A 27,891-nucleotide genomic window follows, 5' to 3' on the forward strand; every position below is an offset into this window, starting at 1 on the left:
TGGTAGGGGGATCGGGCCCTTAACGGGCACTGCTGCCTCACTTTAAGGCCACTAAGGTTTATTAATTCATCTCAGTCCAAATTACAGTTTGAGCCTTCTTAAGCCTGCGAGTACTCCAAGTGAGCTAAAGCGAGACAGGTACCTATATGCTTAGCTGGACCAGGGCCAGAGTGCTCAGCACATTGCAGGATTATTTAACGCTGACCTGTGGGGTATACGTGTGTGTGTGTGGGGGGGGGGGGGGGTGAGTGTGCCTGCATGTTGTTTTACTTACTTATAAGTATAAACGGACACCTGAATGATTTTTATTTATTTAGTGGGGGACTTGGTTTGATGTTTGAGGGTTTTTCCCCCACTGCTTTTTTAATATTAAAATATCGAGCCTCATCGCCCCGTTTTTTTTTTCCTGGAGATTCTACAGATACTTAGAAAACTAGCACAAGACTTGACAAGCTTCAGGAACCTCGGTCAGTGACAGGAAAGATATTTTTACTCAGACTGTTTAAATCTCTTGGCTTAAGTTAAAAGCTATTAAGCTCAAACTCTTCACAAAATTCATGGGAGAAAAAAATGACATACCAGATTCTAATGTTTCTAAAAATCAAAGGGGGATGGGGAGACATAAACAAAATGTAATAATGTTTTGTTCTTTTGGAGGTTATCCTTAAGAGCTAGGTTCCAATATATAATAGAAAGAAACTACTTAAATCTGCACAGATTTTTACTGTTCCTAAAGGTGTTGGATTGCCAGTCATGGAGACACAACCCTGTGCTGTCTCCTTTCCACTGGGTGTAAAAGCTAGAGCGGCATAAGCTCTGAAAACCCAATAGGATTCCCTCACAAACCCTAGAAGAGAGGGCACACAGGGGGGCAGGAAGGGTGTGTTGGGGTGGGGTGACAGCCTGGACTGCTGGGGACATTCCAGGGAGCACTGCAGACCATAAGGTAGACCAAAGAGGTTGCTGTAACGTGGGCTATATTTACATTTACGGTGGCGTGTAGAATAAAGGCACAGCAAAACAATAAAATAGAGGCACAGCAAAACAAGTACAGGACAGACAGAAGCAGCATAGGCTTCCCCAATCCCATTCTGCCAAGGGTGTCTCAGTCCTGAAGTGGAGGGACTATCTCTGAAAATAACACACTGTTTGCCTGTGAAATCTTTTCTGGTCAGACAGCCACTGGAGTTGATTGTGATAGTGATACTTACGTGGGCAGTTGTCCAGACTAACGGAACTTTTAGTGCACACCAACAGAGTCCATATGTACAATTAGCGCACACAAGAATGTACACCTCTCTGTATAGACAAGCCAGCTCTGCATAGTACATTGTAACTAAGAGGTCTGGTTCACATTGGCTTTACCCCCTCTTCCCCCCCCCCCCAAAATCATAATTAGAAAATGTGTTAACTAATGTGAGGTTAAACACAACTTGGCACTTAACATGTCTGACTAGGTTGTGTTTAAAAATTTGCTGGCTGGTCATGTGGGGGGTCCCCTATGGTTTACCACAACCAGATAAAACATTTAAAATTACAGCTGTCCTAGGGCACATTAAGGCAGAACTGTGTTTAACACTGCTATTTGAAAGATGTTAGTGAACACATTTTCTAATAAGATGCTTTTCTCCCCTCCACTACAGACAAGACCAATGTCAGTTGAATCATCCGTCTCTGGTATTCCTTTGATTCTGTTCCATATCAATGCAACATATTGCTCCATTCCTCAAAGTTATCTAGGTAGACTCTCATAATTTCGTGAAAGCCTAGATCACATACAGATTAATTAAACCATTTTCCATCTATCTAGGTACTTATATGGCCTCTACCAACTTGTTTCACAGAATTTAGAGCCTCTGGGATATGTCATTTGCCAGGATGAGATGGGTGAAGGTGAGTCCAGTCTCAGGTTACATGGGAGGACACCAGGAAGAAAGAAATAAAAATGTAAGAATACTTGCAGAGTGTATCATTGCACTGTAAGTTGTGTTTGCCAAAGATTTGATTCCTTTTTGGAAAGCTTTGTCACAACTGAAATTACAGACAGATTAGAACCACTTCTGTACAATAAACCCCATTAGTGAATATTTTGCCTTTAGAACCATCATCACTGTATACACAAGAGGCATTCATTCTCAATGACTGTTGAATCTGGGCTGGTGCTTCATATTGTCATGAAGCATTTCCTGGCTGCTCTTTTATGAAGCCTTTGTATCAAGGTTGTTCATATTGTTTTAATAGGAGATTTTTGGTAAGTTGGAATCAGTTAAAAAGATTTATTTAATGCATTTTTTCAGCAAATTTGAAAATTAAGAAAAGGCACTTTGATTAAAGCTTGTTTTGATCTCATAATAATGAGAAAAAGTATGAGAATTTCCAATTAATTTAGCTTTTTTCCATTTGAATGATAGAAAATCTAAGGACAGTGCAAAGGGAAACCAAAAATATCTACAATCTTACAGCACAGAATGTGTACATTGCAGATTTGTTAATACAACAGCAAAGAAGAGGGATTTAAAAGGAAAGAGAAACTCGCTACACAGCTGTGAATAGCATGCACTGAGGAAACATGCTCCAGATTTTGAGCTGCATGCTTCAGTTTCTACGTTATCAAAGCAGAGTAATGTTGAGACACAGGAATGGATTTTCTTTATTGTCAGTAGATTTCAACACATTCCATCATTTTCAGAAAGATTTTTTTTCCATCCGAACAAGCCAGCAGCAGCAGGTAGTCACAGAATGCAAAATTTGTTGATGCAAAAGAAATATGCTTTAGAAGAGAAGATTTTTTTTTTTTTTTTGCCATAGGAGAATATTTTAAACCTTCAGTCTCTACTCTCAACCAATCAGCATTCATCTGCTGTAATATTGGCAAGACAGAAAACTGAAGTAAACAGATCTTTTAGTTGGCACTTCTTGATATTGGGGTACATTAGGCAATAATGCAATACTTTTAGACCCCTTGCCCCTCACGTATTCATATTCCTCTCTCCGACAGAATAAAGTATATAGTAATTTACTTTTAACTCCCCCCAAAATTTCCAAGAAATTTGCAAATTTTTTTAAATTTAGTTCAATGGTAAAAATGAAGTATTTACTAAACTGCACAGTCCAAATTTAAAGGATCATTCATGCACTGATCACGTGATGGTGAAAGGCCAAATAAAAGATCCATGAAAAGCAGTTAAATTAGAAAGCAACCAACTGGCATAGCTTAATTCTTACCTTGGCTGTTTTTTTCACGAGTTGACATTTTTGCTGGTTATGGGACAGAAATAAAATAACTTAAAACTTTCTGGGTAGCAGCCGTGTTAGTCTGTATCCTCAAAAAGAACCTTTTTAAAACTTTCTGAAGTCCTACCTCCCTGGCGTGAAAACTTTGTTACACAAGTCCAATATTTTCTATTTTATTTTTAACAAGTAAGCATATTATAGATATTTCCTCTAGATAGACAGATAGATATAGTGTCTCTCTCTCTCTCTCTCTAGGAAATAATTAACCACTTCATATATTTCTATGTTTTATAAAAGCAATACAAAATATTCCTCTCGCCCAGGGCCCGGAGATCACAAAAAAACTCCTACTGATTCAAAGAGCTTTCCATCGCGCTCTACATCTTTTAGCAACAATCAACTGAAATAACCCTTGGAGTAAATATTACCTTTATGTAAATTCTAAATCAGTGCTTCAGAAAGATATTTCATAATAACTTGGTTGTTTCCATTGGGATAATATTCAATTAGCAAAATTAGATCTCTCCAATTGCCTCAATATGTAAAAATAAATGTTTTCACTTACCTTGGCTGACAATGACATCTTTATGTCTGGGGAAAAACCACAAAATATATAATTAATGTGTATTAGTTATAATACTAATACTACCTAGCTTCTACAGAGTACCACATTATGTTAAGTCTTACCAGACCTTCAAAAAAATAAATAAAGTTCATTGGAGGATAGGTCTGATCCAATATGAAAGTTCTTATGTTCCTATGAATGAAACTGTGGGATAAGATGTTAGATAACCAATCCTAACCAATCCAGTAAAACCCCCACCTTTTGTCTCTTGTTTATACTTTGATTGTAAGCCCTTTGGAGTAGAGACCATCTTTTTGTTCTGTTTGTACTGTGACTAGCATAACTGGGGTTCCTAGGAGCTATTGCTGTACAAATAAATACTACTAATAAAAATACTAAAATCATATTAGCATTTGTATATGGGAAATTGTTTTTTAGACAGCAACAAAAAAAACAAAACAAAACATATAAAGCCTAATTTTTGGAGATGAAGAGCACATTCAGCTTGCATTCAAGGTTCTTAGCACCTGTGAAAAATCAAGCCACGAGGTGACTAGTGCATAATGATTATGAGTTCTTTTGAATAATTATCCAAGAGCTTGTATCAATGGGACTATTAATGTCAGAAAATGTGATCCTGACACTACGTCTCACTGCAAGTCAACTTTACCACAGTCCCATACAGAATCTCTAGATAAACAGTACTAGGTTTGCTCAGGGACACACAAAAGAAGTTTTCATAAGTGCTGACTTGTTAGTCTACACTCAAGAAAGCGCCATGCATGAAAAAAGAAAAAAATCTCAATGTTTTTCGGAAGATGGGAGGAAAACTTAAATGTCCTTAAAATAACCTCCTCCTCCTCAAGGTTTCTTGCTTGTTCAGGGAGACTTATTTCATGAAAACTGTCAACTGACTTTAAGCTGAGTAGCAAAATGGAGATCAAATATTTGTATGGAGATCAAACATCTATAACAGTGATAGACAGTCAAACACACACACACACACACACACTCTTACTTCTCACTGACTGCTTGTTCAATCACCCTTATTCTGGTTGCCAAATGGAAGAGTCCAGACTTGGATTCCCAGTTGATTTAAAAAAACTGGATAACTAGCAAAGGTGACAGTTACACTAGTTCCTGCTATTTTATTGGGATGATTTATAGCATGGCACTGGCTTTAAAACTGCTCCTAATGAACAAAGTTCAAAATCTGTGTCCAAAGTCCAAAGCATGTATAAAGGGATTTTTGTCCAGGGCCCAAGTTAGGGCTGGGTCCCTGATTCCTCATGACCAAAAATTGGATGGTTCTGATGCATTTTGGGCTTTTGCAACTTCCCCTAATTAATATCCTTAAATGCAATAAGCAAAATGCTGCCCTCTGATACATGCACACAAGCCAACTGATTCAACAGGAGTTGGGCATGCATTTCCAAGGGCATATTTGTAAAAAGTTGGTATTTACATGTCCTTCTCTCCACTTCTCCTCCCTTCCCCTCCCCAACCTGGGGTGCCTTTACAATGAATTTCAGTGCAGAGACAAGTGAATGATATGATACTTTCATAACGAATACAGTACACAGTCTTCAGGTGAGATGATGATAAAATGTTTTCACAACTTTTGAAGCTTCGCTTTCATTAAAGTATTTCAGGCTAAACAATGACACTCAGATGATCGTTTTTCTCCAACAATTATTATTATTCCTAATACTTCTGGCCCCCATTTAATCCACAATCACTGAAAAGTATAATTTTTTCTTATTCTAGGGAAAGACTGTAGAAGTGGAATAATTGCAGCATTTCAAAGGATAAGCAGCATATCATAAAAAATGACAAAACATCTATACCGACTATATGTCTGAACTACTGCACAAATTCAAAATGCCTGTAAAGAGCAACTGTTTTTAAATATAATGTCTACTGTGATTAAGCTGTTTTAACAGGATAGCAATAACTGAAAAAAGGAACTTGATAAGCTGAAATAAAGCCAGAGGATTTAGCTAGAGAGTTTTTCAGTCTTTAAATAGCTTTTACCCGTATCCAGCAACAGTCTGAATTGCCAGAGGAATTTTAGATTTCAACAATAAAAACCATTTAGAAAAGGGAAGAAAATTGTGTGCAGAATGTCTAAACCATAATCCTTAGTGCACAATACTTTAGTGTTCTACAGAATTCTCCAGTCTAGGTATAAAGCTATTACTAAATGTATGTATTGCTGTCAGGTAAGATTAGCATATTATTGTGTGTCCCTTTCAATTTTAAGTTTTATACTGGTCCTGAGAATCTGTATAAAACAACCTATTTTACATTATTAATACATTCATTAATGCCAGTAGATTTTAATTTTATTTTTTTAATTTCATTTACAAATTCAGAACTCATTTTAATGGTAACCTCCCTGTATTTCATCAGTATTCTTACCTTTATTTACACACATCATTTTGCAGCTTCATTCAAAGCAATTCTATTTAAACCACCTTTACAGTTAATTAAAAGTGAAGTTATTGTGTAAAAAGGCACCTTTTTCCTGAAGACATCTGCTCCCTGTGTGTATTCAGAGTTGTATTTGTTTATACTACAGAAAAAAATGTTACTCCTTGTTCTTTGTTAGCACTGCAGAGCCAACAGTTAAGCTTTATGCCCTATTATGTATGATCAATACCATTTAAAAAAAACCTACTAAATTCTGAGACCTGATTCTGCAAACATATATATACATGGTTAACCTTACTACCGCTTGAGTTTGATGGGACTACTTGCAGTAGTAAAAGTAAGCATGTGCATAAGTGTTTGCAGGATCAGGGTCTAAATCAATCAAACTTCTGCAAACTCATCAAAAATGAAGAGAGTAGCACAGATGTATCCGAGAGTATAATTTGGCCTTTTATATCTGGTGATATTGCTCAAGAAGGAAAAAAGACCTGTTTTACTTTTCAGGTTGAGTTTGCAGAATGGGCCATGAGAAAAAAATCTTTACTTTTAAACTGAGCATATCTGAGATATGGAAACATGGAACCTCACAACGCCATTTTACAGTTACTTTTAAGTGTAAAACTGCAGCTAAACATAAATCCAGGAAATGCACAACTGAATTTACAATGAAATAAAAACTTTGTCTGAAACCTTAACATTTCAAAATGTATTTTTAAATAAAGAAAAGAGAAGTGGAGAAAACTTACAGAATCATAGAAATGTAGGATTGGAAGGGACCTTGACAAGTCATTAACTTAGTCCCTTGTGCTAAGGCAGCACTAAATATTAACTAGACCGGGGGTCTCAAACTCAAATGACCATGAGGGCCACATGAGGACTAGTACATTGGCCCGAGGGCCGCATTACTGACCCCCCCCCCGCGCCCCCCTCAGCCCCGCCCCCACTCCACCTCTTCCAAGAGGCCCCGCCCCGCCTCTTCCCACCCCTTTCCCTGCCCCCATTCCAACCACTTCCCCGAAATCCCCACCCCAACTCTACCTCCTCCCTGCCCCCCAGGGGGTGCAGGAGGGGTGTGGTGGGAGCTCAGGGCAGGGAGTTGGGGTGTGGGGTGCAGGAGGGGTGAGGGGTACAGCAAGGGGTCAGGGTGCGGCAGGGGGCTCAGGGCAGGGGGTTGGGGTACAGCAAGGGGATCAGGGCAGTGGGTTGGGATGCAAGAGGAGTGCGGGGTATGGCAGGGGGTTCAGGGCAGGGGGTCGGGGTGCAGGGTGCGGCAGGGGGCTCAGGACAGGGGTCAGGGTGCAGGGTAGGGCGGGGGTCAGGGTGCAGGAGGGATGCGGCATGGGGCTCAGGGCAGGGGGTTCGGCTGCAGGAGCGGTGCGGGGGGCAGGATCTGGCCCGGCGCATACCGGGGGCAGGGCAAGCTCCCTGCCTGCCTGTCTGCCCTGCCCCCGCAAGAGGCTGGAACGTGAGGAAGGGGGGGCGGAGGGGCTGTGTGTTTCTGTTGCTTGAGGCACCCCCGCCAGCATTGGCCACAGTTCCCCGTTCCCGGCCAATTGGAGCTGCTGGGGGCGCTGCCTGAAGCAACAGCCACACACAGCCCCTCTGCCCCCCCTTCCCCACGTTCCAGCCTCTTCCCGGAGCTGCGCAGGGCAGACAGGCAGGCAGGGAGCATGCCCTGCTCCCCGTGCACGTCCGTCAGGAGCTGCTCTGGTAAAGACTGGGAGAGGGCGGCGGGGGGGGGGGGGGGGGGGGGGGCTGCGAGGGGCTCGCGGGCCACAGAAAATCACCCTGCGGCCGCGTGTTTGAGACCCCTGAACTAGACCATCCCTGACAGGTGTTTGTGGAATCTCTGTCATTGGAGGTTTTAAAGAACAGGTTAGACAATCTCTCTAGGTAATTTATTCCAGTGCTTAACTACCCTTACAGTAGAAAGTTTTTCCTAATGTCTAATCTAAATCTCCATTGCTGCAATTTAAGCCCATTACTTCTTGTCCTGTCCTCAATGGCTAAGGAGAACAATTTATCACTCTCCTCTTTGTAGCAACATTTTATGTACTTGAGGACTGTTACGTCCCCTCTCAGTCTTCTCTTCTCCAGGCTAAACAAACCCAGCTTTTCAATCTTCCCTTACAGGTCCTGTTTTCTAGACCTTCCATCATTTATGTTGCTCTCCTCTGGACTATCTTGCTTACAACACCCCTGATAATACAACCCAGAATGATGTTCGCGTTTTTTGCAACAGTGTTACATAATTGACACATATTTAGTTTGTAATCCACTATAACCCCCAGATCATCTGCAGTACTTCTTCCTAGGCAATCATTTCCAAGTGGGGAAATTTGTACATGAATGACAGTGGGCCTTAATATGCATGAATAATTTGTAAAATCCAAACATGTAGCAGTGTAAGCATATTCATGCTTTAAAATAATACATCTACATTTTGCAGGGATTTTAAGATTCTCTGGAGATTTCTTGCATTAGAGAGGTGAATAGCAGATTATGCAGACAACATCTACAAAATATTAACAATGCAAACTGACAGTTTATAAATTTGCTTATGTAATAAAATTAAAAATTTAATTTCAGAGGGTTTTTATTCTTAAAATTTGCGGATACCATTTTGCTACAAACTGCAATACTTACTTCTCTGCGTTTTTTGCCACTTTTGATATCAGTTTTGATGTTGAAGCTGCCCTCAACAGTTTATTACGACTGTCATCTGAGTTGTCCCACATGCTATGTGATTTTTCAGCAGTCGAAGTTCGCTTTATGCTAAAAAACACAAAATTTACTTTTAAAATTAAAAATTAATGAGCTAATGATAGCTGGTGCTGGTATGCAACTGACAGATCAAGCAGCAGGAGACAAAAGCAGAGCTAGGACTTCCTTCAAGTTGATCCAGAAAACAGAAATAAAGATTAGTCAAAAAGTTCCAACCAGATGAGTGAAAGCAACTGAGGAAGGCAATTGCAAAATTCATTTGTTTGACCTATTCATTGTGATTTTTACAGTGGCCCTAATAACGGATGACTTTTTACCTTTCTGTGACATTGCTAGTAAATTAAAATGATAAGTGGAATGAATTTAATAAGGCTAGAAACGTTTAGCTCAAAGAACAAATAAATAAATTTTGAGAAGATTTCTATTTTCAACACAAATTATTAACTCTATTCTATGGCTATTGAACACAATAAAACATTTTGAATGCTGAGCTGTTTTGTCAGCACATAAATAGGACACAATTCCATAAAAAGTATTCTGCGGTGGGAAGTTCCAAACCCTGTAAGCCACTGACCGTTTGGAAACAAATAGCTCCAAAACAATGGTCCAAAATCCTGATTCCTTTGTTCATGCACAACATTCCATTCACTTCTGTGAGACTTCCTGGAGAGGAATAAGGCAAGCAGGATTTGGCCCAATATCATGGAAAATTAGACCCATGAATATCTGATAGACTACATCAGCAATCCTGCTGGAGCCAAATTTATGCTAATGGCAGTTTAAAACTGTTTTGTAGTCACTGGTTTCACTGAAGTTAATTTCATGTATAATATCTTTATCATAGGAAATTTGTTTAAATGTGGTCTGGCTATAACAGTTATTAAATAACCTGAATTATGATCCTGCAGATGCCCTGCCAACAACCTTGCAACTCATCCAGTCAAAAATACTTTTTGCAAGAATAACATTCAAACTGCAACTCTAGAAAGGCAAGCTTATTTCCACAGTATCTCAAGAAGCTGAAAAAAGACTGTGACAAACAAGTTAACAAGACATATTAAAATATTAAGAGAGACTAAAAAGCCATCTCCCCCCACAACAAATTAGTATGCTAAACCCACGAACAAGAAGTCTCTTTACAGTAAGATGCCAGGCAGGAGAATAACAAACCAAAGTTCAACTTTAGATTGTGTAAGAGTTTGTGCAAGACATGGAGACACAGCCTTTATGAGTGTTAAACATGCATCAGTCAAGTGAAAGGGTTGTTTTTATTTTCTATTAGAATTGTGAATTCAGGCAACACAAGCCAACATAGTTTTGTAAACCAGTGCAAATTTGAGAGTATAATTCATTTGTTATTGAGTTTGTTTTAGTCTTCTAAAATGCCAAGTGGTCCGAGAAACAATTCCATACCTTCCCAAGATTTCAAATTAATGAAGGTGACAATGGATCATAAACTAGTAGTGAACTTGAACATTTACAAATTTTAAAATGGGTTTATTTGAAAAATATTCAATTTTAAAAATCAACGAGCTCCATCCTGCAGATGTTTTCTGCACCTAACTCTCACTGAAATCAGCAAGAATTCTGTATGTGCAAGGCTGCAGGATCAGGCCCTAAACGAATTCCTCCCGTTCCCTTTTTCCCGGTCAAACAGTTGTTTAACATTGGTGTAGAAATATGACCCCAAACATGTCTGTAAAATCAGAATCCTAGATATCAGATGAAATGGATCATTCTGTAACCAAGCAGGGATATGAGAAAAAAGCAAAAGATCCAAACTGCAGTCACATTAAACAGTAGTTTGGGAAGAAAGGCACCCGAGTCAAGGGTTGTAATGATACTAGTTTATGACAAGTGCTATTATGACATGTGGTAAATAGTATAAGACGTGCTTCACAGTTTTAGTTGGCCATGTTTAACATAATGCCTTTAAAGCATACTTTCAGAGATATTACATCTTGGCATTTTTTTAATATATATATATATATATATTTAATAAGATTGTAATTAATCTCTCTTTATCATATTAGGATGTCTTAAGACACTGCAAAGTACACAGAATATAATTCTATTTTTCTCATCTTTAAGAAATATTTGCATTTTTAATCTTTATTTTATGGTAAATCTTGTAATGCATCTTATGTGCAACTTTGCAGCACAAAAAATACTGATTTTTGCACTCAGTTGTGAAACTGGATCTTGGTTTCTCAAAATTTGCTGTTAAATGTGGACTCTTAGTATCATTACAACCATTTTCTAGCTCTGTACTTTGGTACTGTGAAAACCTTTTAGCTGGAGCAGAGCTCTTGCTTTCTTGAGTTTGCCTGTGTGTTTGGAGAGTCTGTAAGGAGGGCTGGGGAGAAGGTGATGCTCGAATTTGTGGATTTTGATCATTAGAATGAGTTTCCTCTTTTTTTTCTCTCTGTCCTTGAGGTTTTTCCTTTTTTTCTGTACCGCTGTAAAATAAAGTATAAGATGGAACAATAGAGAATAAGCAAATAAATTGAAGGTGAAAAAAATGCACACATTTTATCAGAGAAGGAAGAAGCAATTCAAAATTCATTAAAGAATAATCACCATAAAAAAATGTGTGGTTATCTACTGATGTTGTTGAGTTTTGTTAATTAAATTATTAGTAAAGTACTTTGCTAAAAGCAAAGATCAAACAGTTGAAGAGAGCTTCCTGTCAAGTTCTAAGAAATATTATTATATTACTTGGAAAAGTAGCAAAGGTTTTTTGCTGGTTTAGGTTCATCACTTACCTCTTCCCATTTAAAACTGAACACAGCTCCTTTCAATTTAAAATATGCACTGTATCTATCCTAGGTTCTGCTGTATCTCTCTCTGCAGATTGTTGTGTGTGCTTTGTGCCTTCAAGCCTTCCATTGTCAGCAATAAAATGCATTGACTGGTCATGGGTCTCTCCAGAAGTGGATTAACTAAATGTGCCATGTACCAAATCAACTACTGGGTACACCTTTTGGGGTCTTATTTGGCCATAACAGATATTAAATGGTTAAACTGTCACTTTTTCAGCACCTGTGGTAAACAAACTATGAGTTTACAATTCCTTCACTTTTAACAATGTAATGGAGCATAATCTTTATTGTTTTAACATTTTAAATCCCTTTAAATAATTTTAAGTGGCAATTTTAAAATGTTCTTATTCATGAAGGCCCTGGTCCAAAGTCCACTGAAGTCAATAGCAAGACTCCTATTGCTGTCACTGATATTTGGATCCAGCCTCAACATGGCCAGTTTTGTGCATGTGCTCATGCATACAGGTTTATGTGACAAACTGATGGCTAGTTACCACATTTGTGCACAAACAAAATTAACAGTCACTCTTTGAAAATGTGACTCTCTAATGTAGATGTCCCTCACTAGTTCAGGTCCCCATGATCCGTTGTGCTGTGATGTATGAAAGGGAGCAAAGCAACACCAAGGAGCAGAAGGGCCCCAGATTCATGAGAAAGGGCAAGCAGAGCCTTTGTAGAATGCTCACCCTTTTCCCAAGCCTGGGGAAGTCCTTCAAGTGGTCAGCACTTTATTGGACTTGGGGAAATAAGTTGGGGTACAATGGGGGAGCAGCTTCTCCAGGCAGCATGATTCCCCCTTCACAGGAAATGAACATCTTCTCTTGCATCCCCTGTCCCTTCCTCAAATGTGTGAGTGTGTCCCCTTACGGGCAAATGCTCCTGGTACGAAGAGAGAGGATGAGGAGGGGACTGGACCACCATACTGGAATCCGGAGACTTTGTAGGCCATGTTTTCTAACTCCTCAACAGTGTCTCAAATCTCCCTGTTTTGAGAGTAGAATTCACCTAAACTCAGAGTTTAAAGTAGGAGGGATCTTTCACTCCTGCAGGTTTCTCCCCATAGCAGAAGAATACAGTCCTGAAACAGCCAACAATACATTTTTGCCATATAACATTTTTTAAAGTACAAAGAATATGGAGAGGATCAGAGTTAAAAGACCAGTTATGCAATCCCCACTTAACTGAGAATTTACTCCTGTCATGTGACTTACTTCAAGTACATTGCTGCATGTTACCTGTGACATGCTGAAGCAAACACACAATGGCAAGACGAGCTTCTCAAGGAAGTAATATTCTGCTGCATGTAGATGTTTTCTTCCTTTAATTATACTGAGGGTGGACTTTTAAATGTTACAGGAATTTGAAGTCTGACTAAATTTTTCACGTGCCATAAAACAAAATAAAAGCAGCAAGAAGAAAGGTTACCATTCTCCCGCCTCTAATTTTGTCTGGTATTCCCTCTCTCAAGTTAAAAGTAATCTACAAATTAAAAAAATAAAGATTATTCATCCTAGAGCAGCAAAGTAGGTACAAAGAAGAGATGAAATGTTGTTTTTCCCCCTATCTCCAAATGAAAAAGAAAAAAAGAGGGGGGTGTTTTTTTCCTGCTTCCTTTACTAAATTAGAAATTCTGGACTCATCTATCTACCTTTCCCCCCAAAAGGCACTCTGGAAACAGAATCCAGATGGAATGGAAAACTAGCACAAACTATGGAAACAGAATCTGGTTCTAAGTGAAAGTAGATATGATTTTTATTCAGACTATCTAAAACACTGGTTTTCATTTGTTTTTGTTAGTCGCTATTTAATTCAAATTCACTAAGTGCAGGTGGCAGTAAAAGCTGTCTTTGTTCAAGATTCAACATCTCATCCCACTAATTAAGGGCTCAAAGTTTCCAACCCACTTCTCCGAATCCTTTCGGGGAAAACTGCAGTAAAAAGCAGGGAATAAAAGACAGGATATTCCCGATGGTTTCAATATCAAAAAAATACATATTTATAAAGAATCATTTGGGGATATGTCATACATCATAAAGCAGCAAGAAAGGGCACAGACCCAAGTTTTTTTTGAGAGAGAGAGTTTCCTTCAATTTAACTTGTCAAGGCATATTTTGTTTTAAAGGAAGTCACTAGAAGAGAAATTAAAATAGAAATATGCTTGTTTTGAAGGCAGTTATGGAACACGCAACAGTATTTTTTCACCTTCAGTGAAGCTATGCTTGTGATTGGCTCCTGAGATAAGAGCATGACTTTTGGTGGGTTGGTAGATAAACTTGTGGTCTCAAGTCCGTGTTCAACTGGAACTCTGAAAGCCATTTTTTGTTTGCACTAGGTTTAGCTTGCATTACTGGCAACAAGAACACTTTGAACAACTTTCACCTTTTTCCAAAGTCTCTGACAAGATAATGGAGTACAGAAAAACAAGCCCTAGCAATGTCTTACCACTAAAGAAAATAACAGGCTCTTATTACAATTATGAAAGCTTTACTTTGTGCTCACAATCCTGTATGGTCAATTTACTTATTAACAACGATGCTAGTCATAACCTCTTCTTCCCCTTTCCTACAATGAATCAAAGACTGAGTGAGTCCATCTACCAGGAAGCAAGGAGTTAAAGAGAGAGAGTGTGTGTCACTCAGGAAGACACACACAAACAAGCATTTCCCCTAGCTCTCTAGTCAAGAAACCAACAAAATACACACAGTTGTGTTATGAAGTATATGGGGAGGAGAGTGAAAGCAGGATGGAAGAGAGAACTGTGACAAAGATAATTACTGGAAAGTAATTCCAACTTGTGAATTGTCTCTTCTTCTTCTCTCAAACTACAACAAACCAGAGACTGGAGTGAGGATGTGATCTTACCTGAAGTCTGACATTTTAAGATTATACTTAACTGAAGTCATTCTTTGCAGAACACACAGTCCAAATGAAACTGTGTCACATTAATCCACAGACTCTTTTATAAACTGTCCAAAATAAACTACAATGGCTGATGAGTGAACAATCATCTGCAGAGCAGTCCTGATGCAACACCAAAATGTGAACACTTTTCAGATCCTGGTGACCTCCAACCTGCTTTTGACAATCTACCAGCTCTTTGCATCAGGAACTCATGGCCTTCAGTCAGACCAGAAGGCTGAATCTCCCCAAAATGTTCAAAGGGAAATAGTCATTAATGAAGGATATCTATAGTCCTTCAGAAACATTCCTGTGACCTGAAAACCAAGGTACACATGGCTAAGATGGGGTCAAATAAAATCACCTTTGCTCTGACCTGTCAGGTTTTGCAGAGAATTTAAGGAATTGGGAAAAGGAACAGGAAAGCGTAACCCAGCTCTCCTCTTCCATTCATCAAAAATACTCTCTCCCTATAGGAAAGGGATAGAGAAACGGAAAAATCTGGAAAAAGAAGAACAGGAGTACTTGTGGCACCTTAGAGACTAACAAATTTATTAGAGCATAAGCTTTCGTGGACTACAGCCCACTTCTTCGGATGCATATAGAATGGAACATATAATGAGGAGATATATATACACACATACAGAGAGCATAAACAGGTGGGAGTTGTCTTACTAACTCTGAGAGGCCAATTAATTAAGAGAAAAAAAAAAAAAAAAACTTTTGAAGTGATAATCAAGCTAGCCGAGTACAGACAGTGTGATAAGAAGTGTGAGAGTACTTACAAGGGGAGATAGTCAACGTTTGTAATGGCTCAGCCATTCCCAGTCCTTATTCAAACCGGAGTTAATTGTGTCTAGTTTGCATATCAATTCTAGCTCTGCAGTCTCTCTTTGGAGTCTGTTTTTGAAGTTTTTCTGTTGTAATATAGCCACCCGCAGGTCTGTCACTGAATGACCAGACAGTCATACCTGGATATCCTGGACGCCCCATCATCTCAGGCATTGGCACCCTAACATCAGGCTTGTCTGGTTATGTAGACTCTGTCCTAAGACCCTACGCTACCAGCACTCCCAGCTATCTTCGAGACACCACTGACTTCCTGAGGAAACTACAATCCATCGGTGATCTTCCAGAAAACACCATCCTGGCCACTATGGACGTAGAAGCCCTCTACACCAATATTCCACACAAAGATGGACTACAAGCTATCAGGAACAGTATCCCTGATAATGTCACAGCTAACCTGGTGGCTGAACTTTGTGATTTTGTCCTCACCCACAACTATTTCACATTTGGGGACAATATATACCTTCAAGTCAGCGGCACTGCTATGGGTACCCGCATGGCCCCACAATATGCCAACATTTTTATGGCTGACTTAGAACAACGCTTCCTTAGCTCTCGTCCCCTAACGCCCCTACTCTACTTGCGCTACATTGATGACATCTTCATCATCTGGACCCATGGAAAAGAAGCCCTTGAGGAATTTCACCATGATTTCAATAATTTCCATCCCACCATCAACCTCAGCCTAGATCAATCCACACAAGCGGTCCATTTCCTGGACACTACTGTGCTAATAAGCGATGGTCACATCAATACCACCCTATACCGGAAACCTACTGACCGCTACACTTACCTACATGCCTCCAGCTTCCATCCAGGACACACCACACGATCCATTGTCTACAGCCAAGCTCTAAGATATAACCGCATTTGCTCCAATCCCTCCGATAGAGACAAGCACCTACAAGATCTCTATCAAGCATTCTTAAAACTACAATACCCACCTGCTGAAGTGAAAAAACAGATTGACAGAGCCAGACGAGTACCCAGAAGTCACCTCTTACAAGACAGGCCCAACAAAGAAAATAACAGAACACCACTAGCTGTCACCTTCAGCCCCCAACTAAAGCCTCTCCAGCGCATCATCAGAGATCTACAACCTATCCTGAAAGATGATCCTTTACTCTCACAGATCTTGGGAGACAGACCTGTCCTCGCTTACAGACAACCCCCCAACCTAAAGCAAATACTCACCAGCAACCACACATCACTGAACAAAACCACTAACCCAGGAACCTATCCTTGTAACAAACCCCGATGCCAACTCTGTCCACATATCTATTCAAGTGACATCATCATAGGACCTAATCACATCAGCCATACCATCAGGGGCTCGTTCACCTGCACATCTACCAATGTGATCTATGCCATCATGTGCCAGCAATGCCCCTCTGCCATGTACATTGGCCAAACCGGACAGTCTCTACGCAAAAGAATTAATGGACACAAATCTGACATCAGGAATCAAAATACTCAAAAACCAGTGGGAGAACACTTTAACCTGTCTGGTCATTCAGTGACAGACCTGCGGGTGGCTATATTACAACAGAAAAACTTCAAAAACAGACTCCAAAGAGAGACTGCAGAGCTAGAATTGATATGCAAACTAGACACAATTAACTCCGGTTTGAATAAGGACTGGGAATGGCTGAGCCATTACAAACGTTGACTATCTCCCCTTGTAAGTACTCTCACACTTTTTATCACACTGTCTGTACTCGGCTAGCTTGATTATCACTTCAAAAGTTTTTTTTTTTCTCTTAATTAATTGGCCTCTCAGAGTTAGTAAGACAACTCCCACCTGTTTATGCTCTCTGTATGTGTGTATATATATCTCCTCATTATATGTTCCATTCTATATGCATCCGAAGAAGTGGGCTGTAGTCCACGAAAGCTTATGCTCTAATAAATTTGTTAGTCTCTAAGGTGCCACAAGTACTCCTGTTCTTCTTTTTGCGGATACAGACTAACACGGCTGTTACTCGGAAAAATCTGGGTGATTTTGTAGAATTCCTGGTGGCATGCTAGTTCTAAGAGATGACCCAGATACTGACATACAGAATGGAAAATCTCCAGATTCAGGCGCCATTCCCCTGGGATCAATCCCATTCAGCTGAGCCAATCTTTGCCCTGTAAATAGACTGCCCTAACAGAAGCCAGAATTATATACGACACTGAGACTATCCAGGCTCAGGTTTTCAAAGGAACCAGGTTCCCAAATCCCTTGGTGCCTTTAAAAAATCCCAGTCTGTGCTTCTGAAATTACGGCTCAATTTTTAGCATCCCACCTGTGGGATGATGTAAGACACTGCTGTACAGCTGTTGAACCATAACAGAACCACAAGGCCGCTAAGTAACAGTTTGCAAATATAAGATTTAGTTTCACTGCCCTCAGTTCAACAAGTTGATGTTGCATGAGCACTTTAAGGGGAAAATTTGCACTGAAAGCAAAGGGGCCTGAGTGGCATTCTCTAATCCCAAAAGTTTGTGTTGCAATTATACAAACCTGAGCTGCTGGGGTGAGTAAACCTTAGACTCAGAAGAATATTGCTGTACCAGTGATGAAACAAGGAGTGAATCATCCAGAAAATGGAGATTCCTTTACACCACCAGAAGAACTACTAATTAAGTTATATTCCAGGAAGCCTGGTCTATACAGGCAGCCAAGTAGTCTAAGAAATTTGTGATGCGAAGACAGGCTGAAATTAATAGCACTCCTGGAAGTAAAACTGCAGAGAAGACAGACAGTCTGTCTGGATACATGGAAGCCTTCCCAGTATGTTTCTAGGATCATACCCACATAGAGTAATACCCTGGAAGGCTATAGATGGGTTTTCTCCCCAACCAATAACAAATGTATGATCCTACAGCAACCAGGTGACTTATCTCTCATCTGGACAAGCTGTTTCACAAAGCCCATGGAACCTTCATCTAGATTATCTGCAGTCTTGGTGAAGTGGTATATGTCCAAGATTCTCCTAGGTGATTTCACAGAGCTCCTGGTGACATGGAGGGAGGAGATGCAGGAGTGATTCTTTCCCCCATCAGGTCTTGGGTCTGACATTCTCTCTAATTCTTCTCAAACTCTCTTTTCCTTCCTTCTGGCCAGCCGTCCATCCATCCATCTTCTTCCCTTAGGTCTAGCTCCACTAAAAGCTATGTTGACATAGCTAGTCTCTTCCCTTATCTCCTTTTTTTGCTTTGAGCAGGATGTGGGAGGGACAAGCTGGGAAGGAAGTATGAAAAAGAGGGCAGCCACACGGACTCCATACTTCCAGGACAAGATTAATGGGGAAGTGCTAGCTCATATATACCTTCCAAAGTGACTCTCTCTCTTACAGCTCCTGGCTTTCCAACAGATAGAGATGTACATCACTCAGTATCCAATTCATTGTAGGATAGGGGAAGTCAGAGATTTAAAAACTAATACACTACATAACTGAGAACAGGAAAGAGCAAATTAATTCTGCTTTCTGTACTCAAAAGAGCCTTAAACATTTTCTGCTTCACTCTTCCTGTTTAACTGTTTTACTAATTAAAGGCAGAAGAAAAAGTAAGTGGCCTAGGTTTACATACAATATTGTTAATCCCTAAAATACACTGCATCCCTGTCTAATTGTGTAGCACGGTATTTAAATCCACACTTAATCATAAATCATCCACTGAAGTCAGCACAGTATTCTACAGAGACTGAGAACTTTTCACATATAATTTAACAGATGGTAAAACATTTATGTGTGCTGTGTTCCATAGCTGTATCTGTGGCAGTTTTTTCTTTCATTCTCTCCAACAAACAGGAGCAGAAACAAACCATTCCTCTGAGATGCTGAAAAATGAGTGGTTAAAAGTCCCCGAAGAAAACAATAAATTAAAAAACACTTTGCTGTCTCCTGAAACCACTGTATGAAAAAAATCAATTAAAATATATATTAGATACCAAGTAAAATGCAAATTCAAGCTATGTTATTTTTACAAATTTGTTTTGTAAAATCCTGCAATAAGAACTCTCTTAAGTTTGAAATGTGATGTATAAAGTTATAAAGAACCGATTAACACACTGTCCTAAACTCACCTAACTTGTTTCATAATTTTCACTTGTGTATCATCTGCTATTTTATTTCAAGACCATGATGTCAGATTTGTTGTTTATTTCCTTTCAAGAATAAAAAAAATTAGGTGCATGCTAAAAAGCATGAATGTCTGTCCAAGCATGATGTCTGTCTGTTCAATTTTGGAACAAAAATCCCTATTAGAAATACGTTTTTTTTTTTTTCTCTTTTAGTGAAAATTTAATTTTATGTGTTGTACACTGTAAACCAAAATCATCTCCATTTGTGATCCCCTTTTCTATATATCTAGCTGTAAAGAATTCTAATGGTATGCTATGAGTCTAAATCCTATTCTTTAATTGGTATAGATCAGAAAACTTCAAAATTAACCCAGAATGGGGCTTCCTTATTGTGGTTTTGTATAATTTAACTTTTTAAGAAGCAAGTACCTTTTAGCAGCAGACGAGAGGGTCTCTTTTCTGGCAACCGACACAGAAGAACTATGGCTTGTCTTTCTGCTTCCTGCACTTCCATTGGTTATACAGGACATAGAGATAGCTTCTCGGAGGCCTGGTTGACCTACAAGGAATTTAAAGAAAAGAGATTTTATAGTAGCTTTCAAAGCATCAAAGAATTGTCATTCAAATTAAGAACCATAACTGGTGGGATTGGCTTTCACACAGCATTGTTGCTGGCATTCAAGACAAAGGATTTGTGTATTAATCCAAAAATTGCTCTCTGAAATCATTTAAAACTTTAAGAGAAGACCATAGGAACAAGAACAATTCATATGTGGTGTGTATGGCATGAACATCTTCATGTGTGTGGGTAGATGGATGGATAGACAGATAAAGACTTATTGTCAACCATTCACACCAAACCAATAAACATGAAGTTTTTGCAAAGAAATACTGTGTTTTGATAGTTGAAAAATTTGTTTAAGCTAGGAATAAAGTTTATCTGACATGATACTATTAACCAAAAATATGTTCACATACACATCTGGCTAATGAAACAGCACTATAATGGCCAGAACTAAGGATGTTTGTACATAGGGGGATTCTTTTGTAGAATTAAAAAATCGAAACATTAAAGTGACATTTTAAATTGCGAAGTGGAGTAACTCAAATGGCATGTTACAGTCAAATGGTAAATTATAATACAATGCTCTGGCACAGTATCATCCTAAACTTCACTTGCCACAGGATTATTTTAGTCCTGATTGCAACAGGAATACAAATTCCTTGTGCAGCAGCATTCTGTTGTTCAAAAAGCTGAGTCATCTTAAATCATCACATTTCCCAGAAGCTCATCTGGTAGTTTATCTCATCATTATCATCCCTTTATAAAGTGCTTTGTGATAATAAGTATGAAGCAACCAGAAAGATAGCATGTCATTACTGAATTACGATGTATTTCAAACCATTCCCATTAGGTAAATATCTAAGATACTATATGCAAATAAATGTACATTTAGAGTGGAAAATCCTGTGTAAGGGGAGGGTGCACAACCTCTGTTGGGACTTCCTATGCCTTGTGAACAGGCACTACCCCCGCAGCTCCCATTGGCTGCAGTTCCCAGCCAATGGGAGCTGCAAAGCCAGCGTTCTGGGAGGAGGCAACGCGCAGAGCTGCATGGCCACGCCTCCGCCTAGCAGCTGAGCAAGGGGGATGTCACCGTTTCCAGGGAGCCCCTCAGGTAAGCACTGCCCAGAGCCCACCTCACCATGGCAGGTGCCCCAATTCCTTGCCCCCTCCCATACCCAAACTCTGCTGTGGGAGGCGGGGGGGGGGGCGGGAGAATGGGCCGAGACTGCCCCAGCAGCGGCCAGTGCACCTGGCGCAGGGGCTGCCTGAGCTGCCCCTGAGCCAGGCACATCAGCCACTACAGAAGTCACAGAATGTCAGGGAATCCATTACTTCTGTGATCCCCCGTGACAAACTCGCAGCCTTACTTATAATTTTGCCAAACTTTAATTGTTTGGGCTGAAATTTCCCATGCTGGGTGTCTAGCTCAGGCTAACAGAAGTAGACCCAATTTGGAAAATTACTAACAGAAGTAGACCCAATTTGGAAAATTATTTTGGTAAGTGCCTGCCAAGAGCCCGCCTCACCCTATCCTGTGCTGCATCTCCTGGCCCCCTTCCCACACCCAAACTCTGCTGCTGCTGAGGGGAAGGGGGGAAGGTGCGGAGCCAGCTAGGGAGCCTGCTGGCCCCAATAACCCCTCCCCCCCAGCACCAGCAGGGATCCTGGTCCGTGCGCCACCACCCGCCTCCCACCCAAGCAGGTGGGCCGCCCTCCCCCCGCACCTGCAGGGCAACCCCCCAAATGGCTCAGCCACCTCCAAGAATGAAGCTATAGACAAATACATTGTTTTACCCATGCTACAAAACATTGACAACCTTTCCTTGAGATGTTCTAACATCCCCCTGCTTTGGAGCAGGGACTTGGTCACTGAGAATAAATGAGGAACCAGGGCCAAAGACTGGAAGCCTGTGGAGATGGGGAATGTGGAAGCTGGAGGCAAGGCTGCACAAAAGAGATAGATTGGAAGAGCAGTTGGGAGGGGGGAAACTGGGGCTGGATTGGGGAGACAGGGATTGTAGAGGAGAAAGTGGGAATGGCAGGGCAAGCAGACTTGCACTAGGAGTGGTGAAAGATTGGAACTGGTGGGGAGCAGACCAGAACTGATGTAGGAAGTCCATAGTGGGAGACTAGTGCTGGCTAAGCAAGGAGACTGGGATGATAAACATACAGCTAAGGGTAGCATAAAACCCCTCCTTTACTTGTAAAGGGTTAAGAAGCATCTGACCAAAAGGACCAATAAGGGGAGAAGATACTTTCAAATCTGTGGGGGAAGGTTTTTGTTTTGTTCTCTTTGTGTATCCTTTCCGGGTCAGCGAGGAACCAAAGCAGGGAAAATACATCTCCTAAAGCCATACCTGAACTAAGCATCTAAGATTACAAATTGTAAGTAGTAGGAAGAAATGCATTAGATTATCTTTTGTTTTAGCTTGTGAATTTTCCCTAGGCTAAGAGGGAGGTTTATTCCTGTTTTTTTTTTTTTTTTTTTGTAACTTTAAAGTTTTGCCTAGAGGGGAATCCTCTGTGTTTGAATCTGATTACCCTGTATAATTACCTTCCATCCTGATTTTACAGAGGTGCTTCTTTTACTTTTTCTTTATAATAAAGTTCTGCTTTTAAGAACTGGATTGGTTTTTAGTGTCCTAAAAACCCAAGGGCTGTTCTGTGCCCACCTTGTTAACCTATCTGGGTGGCATATTATTCTCAAGCCTCCCCAGGAAAGGGGGTGAAGGGGTTTGCGGGATATTTTGGGGAAACAGGAACTCCAAGTGGTTCTTTTCCTAAATCTTTGTCTAACTCACTTGGTGGTTGCAGCGATACCATTCTAAGGACAAGGAAGAATTTGTGTCTTGGCGAAGTTTTTAACCTAAGCTGGTAGAGATAAGCTTTGGGGGTCTTTCATGCAGGTCTCCACATCTGTACCCTAGAGTTCACAGTGGGGCAGGAACCGTGACAGAAGCCTGTGGATCGTAGTTGGGGACTGGCTAGGATGGAACAAGAAAAGACAGAACTGGGACAGGGACAGGGTGGAAGGGGTTAAGCTTGGAGGAAATGAGCAAAACATTCTGTGCTCACTAGAGCACACTTTTCCCAGAGGCTGGAATGGAACCCAAGATTCCCGAGTCTCACCATTCTTCTACTGTCAGCAAATATCTATGTAACCCTCTGGCAAAGCATCTTATCCCCTTCTAGTGCTAGCCCACAGGCAGTGGGTTACAACTTACTACTGCCATCAGAGGGTCCTGTGGCACCTTTAAGACTAACAGAAGTATTGGGAGCATAAGCTTTCAGGGTAAGAACCTCACTTCTTCAGGACCCTCTGTTGCTTTTTACAGATTCAGACTAACACGGCTACCCCTCTGATACTGCCATCAGTTACTCCATTAGCTCAAGTAGCAGATGTCAGTGAGGCAGATCTAAAGGTTCCAACCCTTCTAATGAACTACATAAGTGTCAATATGATGCCACATGATGGAATTTCTGTTTTCCAGTTTGTAACCTTAATAATATTTTTAAATAGTTTTCTGTGTGTAAATTCCTAGGTTTTTTAAAAAACAAAGATAAACACTCACCAGTTAGGAAGTTAGAAAATGCCAGAACTTAGGTTGCCTGTAAAACCTTAATTCAGTCCCCTTGTGCATATGCATTATGATACAGTCTTTAATTACATGACCACATACTATTTTTTCCCACAAGATCCCTAGATCATTCAGTGCACAGGATGTACAGTGCTCAGTTAATGAGCAGCTAGTCAATATTTTGTTTTCACCTTGCTGTTCAACCTGTAGTCCTATGACTTACTGCACACTATTCAAACATGGCTCTGAAGACCGAATTAAAACTTTCCTCATGGGCTTTTCTATGGTGCTAATCACTATCATATCTGAGTGTTTCACAAATATTAATGAATTTATTTTCACAGCATCCTAGAGAGATGAAGAGGTATTATGATTCCCATTTACAGAAGGGGAGCTGAAGCACAGGGAGATTAAGAGCAAATGTATCTACTAATTTTGGGTACCCAATCTGGTATTTCAGAGCATGTAGCATTATATATGTAGCACATTGTGTGTTCAAATCACATCTCCCAAGACATCAGGTATAGCTGTGAGTGCTCAACAGACTCCAGAGTCCCAAGTTGGGCACCCAGAAAATGAGGAACACACAGTTAGTGACCAGCTGTTCAAAGTTTGGTTTACACCAAGCTTCACACAGGAACTCTGTGACAGAAGCAGGAATAGAATCCAGTGCTCCAGGGCACCATTGAACTGCCTGAGTGATGAGATCCTTCTTTCTTCTCCTGCAATTCACTGTCTCATTCACTACAGACTTTCCAATTTCTGAAACAAATCAGGCAGGTCTCCTACAGACCCTGCCTGATTCATCTCCAAAGCAGGTCCCCCTGTGCTCTGAATGAGGCAGGGATCCTGTGGAAACAATAGTATGTGAATAGACAGTCTCTAATTACATGATCACAACATTGTTATGTGGATTATTATGGCCACAGTAGAATCAACACCAGAACCATGGCTTCCCATACTGACATATATCCACCCACCCCAAATTTGTTATAACCTGAGAATTCTTCAGAAGCTCCATCAAACTCGAGGGAACAATGGTCTCCCAGTACAAGAAGATCTAAGTAATACACCAACATTCTGATTCAAATCAAGAAAATCTTTTTGGGTTGCAGCACAAAAGCTCGAAGACTCATGGTTTTCCACCCAAAGATCAATGACAAGGCGAGGCGGAAAGACGCTAACATCCTGAATAAACAGCTCATCAAGGACTCAGCCGAAGAACCCAATGGCTTTTCGATTCCATGGAAAATATGGTCCACTTTGAATTGCAGCCACACATCCCTTCTCCATAAATGGGGACTAAGACACAATTCTATTTGTGGTTGCAGAAACAGACTTGAGACTATGGACTGATTAATCAACGTCCCAAATAATCATATCCCAGTGGTATCTCTGCCATTTGCTCTGCATCATCGCCAGCCTAGATTTTGACATCTAACATTGGTGGTTTTAAGCCTTAGAATCATAGAATATCAGAGTTGGGAAGGAGCTCAGGAGATCATGTAGTCCAACCCCGTGCTCAAAACAGGACCAATCCTCAGACAGATTTTTACCCCAGTTCCCTAAATGGCCCCCTCAAGGATTGAACTCACAACCCGGGTTTAGGAGGCCAATACTCAAACCACTGAGCTATTTAGCCATACTAAATAAGATTAAAGACTGCATGGCAGAATTCAATTTTTTAAATATAATTATAATGTATAATATTGATTATTTTTAAGCATTTTTTCTATTTTTATCAATTTAAATGTTCACGTTTTTGGGAAATTACAGGTTTTCACCTTTTTTTATTTAAATTTAAATTTTCTATTTAAATGTTCACAGCTGTGGGAAATGATGTGTGGGTCAGACAATGAAGGGGTCAGTATAATTATTTAATGACAGCAGACATTGAGATTCAAAAAAATTAAAGCTTTATAACCATTAAAACACAAATTGTCAACATCAGATGTCAAAATATACAAAATAAATATCCTTAAATACAAACTAAGTTCTCAAGCACCATTTTTCTTACTTTGCCTATCTGTAAAGTCTGATTATCATCAATGTATATAATTTTTCACTGATTGTCTATTATGGTGCAATTGATGTTTACTGACATTTGCACCGGCAACCTTAATTCTGGCATTTCCTGACTTCTGAGTGCTTGACTTTGCAACCTTACTCATGTTATTTTAACCTTTTTTTGTGTGTAACAGGTTAAGTATGTCAAGAAAATGTGTGATTTAACAAATATGTGAGTAGACTGAGGGTTGGGGAAACATCGATTGGCAGGCCGCTCCAAATGTAGAGTACTACTGAAAGCTGACAGAGTCAGGTCAAGAAGACAAAAGAAGCAGTCAGGAAAAAACCTGGGAAGAGTAGAAGAAGAGGGGAAGAATGTAAAAGACGAGGCGGAAAGAGATTGGCTCTGAAACACCCCATGCTATATAAATCATTTTGATTTTTTCCCCCTCCCCTCTCCTCTCCCAGCCTCTTGCCCCCAACAAGTCAAACAAACACAATTCTTCTCAGCTAGCCATGCTCTAGAGACTACTTTTGTGGACATGTTTTATTTTATTTTTTAATAAAGATTCTAATTTCAAAATTCAACATATTTTTAAAATACCCTAAACACGTTTTCATAACACAGATAGCAGCAAAGCCATAAACCAACATGAACTGGAAAAATATCTTGAGTAATACTGGCATATAAATGAGCTTGTTTTATTTTCAATGACTAAGTAAATCATCTCATCCAAGAAGGTACAATATGTCAAGGCTCCTGATTTGCTCTTGAACTGTAGGTGACCCTTCTCTGTCTTTCTGTATGAGGTAATAGATCAATACATCTCAGGCTGCCATTGAGGAAATTATGCAGAAATGGGAATAGGAGATATAAGTGTAACAACTCTGAATTCTCTGACAGACACAAAAGATTCAATGGACAAGCTATGTGTAAAGTGCACACAGAAACGGTGCTTCAGATCAGAAACATCTGATACAGGCACATAATCAGATGGAAAACATGTACAACCTTCTCCTCCACAGGGAGAGAACACTAATGTGAATACTGGGCTCATGACATTACATCTACAAGGAACTGTCTATACTAAGATAAAATGTCTCAGACTCTTACACTGAATAATAAAACCTTATCCATGAATAAAATCTGAGATCAATTATATACAACTCTTTCCTAGCTACAATGTGCTCTCGCCCATACAATATTGGCAGCAGTAAGAGGGTTGATTCTCATCCGTACAGTAGATTGTGGTGACTTATTTTTTAATTAAAGAACTTCCTTTTAAATTATTATTTTAATAATGACCACAAACATGCTAGGATTCACAGAACACTTACTGACTTGAGATTTAAGTTAGTCTAGACAGGGACTTGCATTAGTTTAATTCAATCAATTTAAAAACTGAGTTTAGTAAAACTGGAGCAGCTATTGTTTGTAACCTAGCCTCACAGAAATAAGGAATTCAGAAGTGATATAAGAAATAGTTGGACACCTTCCAAATAGCAATCAAAATATCAAGTTTAGGGGGAACTGTGTGTGCTGCACAGTCTGCAGTAAAAGAGGCTGTGTGATTTAGTTTCATCTAAGTTTATAACTCCCAAATTTTGCTCATTATAAATGGCTACTTTTGAATCAAAAATATGAATTTCAGTTTGCTCCCTGAAAGAAGTCATCTTCACCGTAAAACTAGCCTGTCTTTACTAAAGAAAAGTGTACCTTAGAATTTCTTGAGGAAAAATGGGTGAATTTTCAGTTTGTAAGAAAATGTTAAAACTCCACAATTTCCAAGTTGTTTTGCCCAATGTTACAAATATTTCACACTCCTCTACTTCGACATTCACTAATTGGACTTCCATTCTTTTTTAAAGGAGAACTAAAAAACGCTCAGGATTTTTTTTTTAATTAGTATCCCAAATAATTAAAAAAAAATCTAATCTAAAAAATGGAAATACATTTACATTTTAAAACAAAACACTTGGGGTTAATTCCTAACCCATTTGCAGACTGAGTATTGGACTTTAGGAATTGGCTCTCCATCATCAGAGGAGGGGATCAGAATGTTTCTGACCCTACCTGCAGAACTCCAGTGGATGATGGCTAGCGAATATCTCTATACTCATCATCAGGCTCCAAATTACATTAA

At 39.8% G+C, this 27,891-nt stretch overlaps 1 protein-coding gene across 3 annotated transcripts in view; it reads right to left on the bottom strand.

Annotated features, from left to right (window-relative positions):
* The window catches only part of EML4 (EMAP like 4), a 258,689-nt gene that overhangs the window by 82,730 nt on the left and 148,068 nt on the right, over nucleotides 1-27,891 (bottom strand). For all 3 annotated transcript variants that reach the window (XM_054022072.1, XM_054022073.1, XM_054022071.1), the window contains exons 3-7: nucleotides 20,024-20,153; nucleotides 11,245-11,415; nucleotides 8,879-9,007; nucleotides 3,800-3,825; nucleotides 3,226-3,258 (exon numbers count right to left, since the gene is read on the bottom strand). In XM_054022072.1, the coding sequence (XP_053878047.1) occupies nucleotides 3,226-3,258; nucleotides 3,800-3,825; nucleotides 8,879-9,007; nucleotides 11,245-11,415; nucleotides 20,024-20,153 (489 nt within the window). The remainder of the gene's footprint in view (nucleotides 1-3,225; nucleotides 3,259-3,799; nucleotides 3,826-8,878; nucleotides 9,008-11,244; nucleotides 11,416-20,023; nucleotides 20,154-27,891) is intronic.

The sequence above is a fragment of the Malaclemys terrapin genome, chromosome 3, assembly GCF_027887155.1.
Source record: "Malaclemys terrapin pileata isolate rMalTer1 chromosome 3, rMalTer1.hap1, whole genome shotgun sequence".
Classification (NCBI taxonomy): domain Eukaryota; kingdom Metazoa; phylum Chordata; order Testudines; family Emydidae; genus Malaclemys; species Malaclemys terrapin.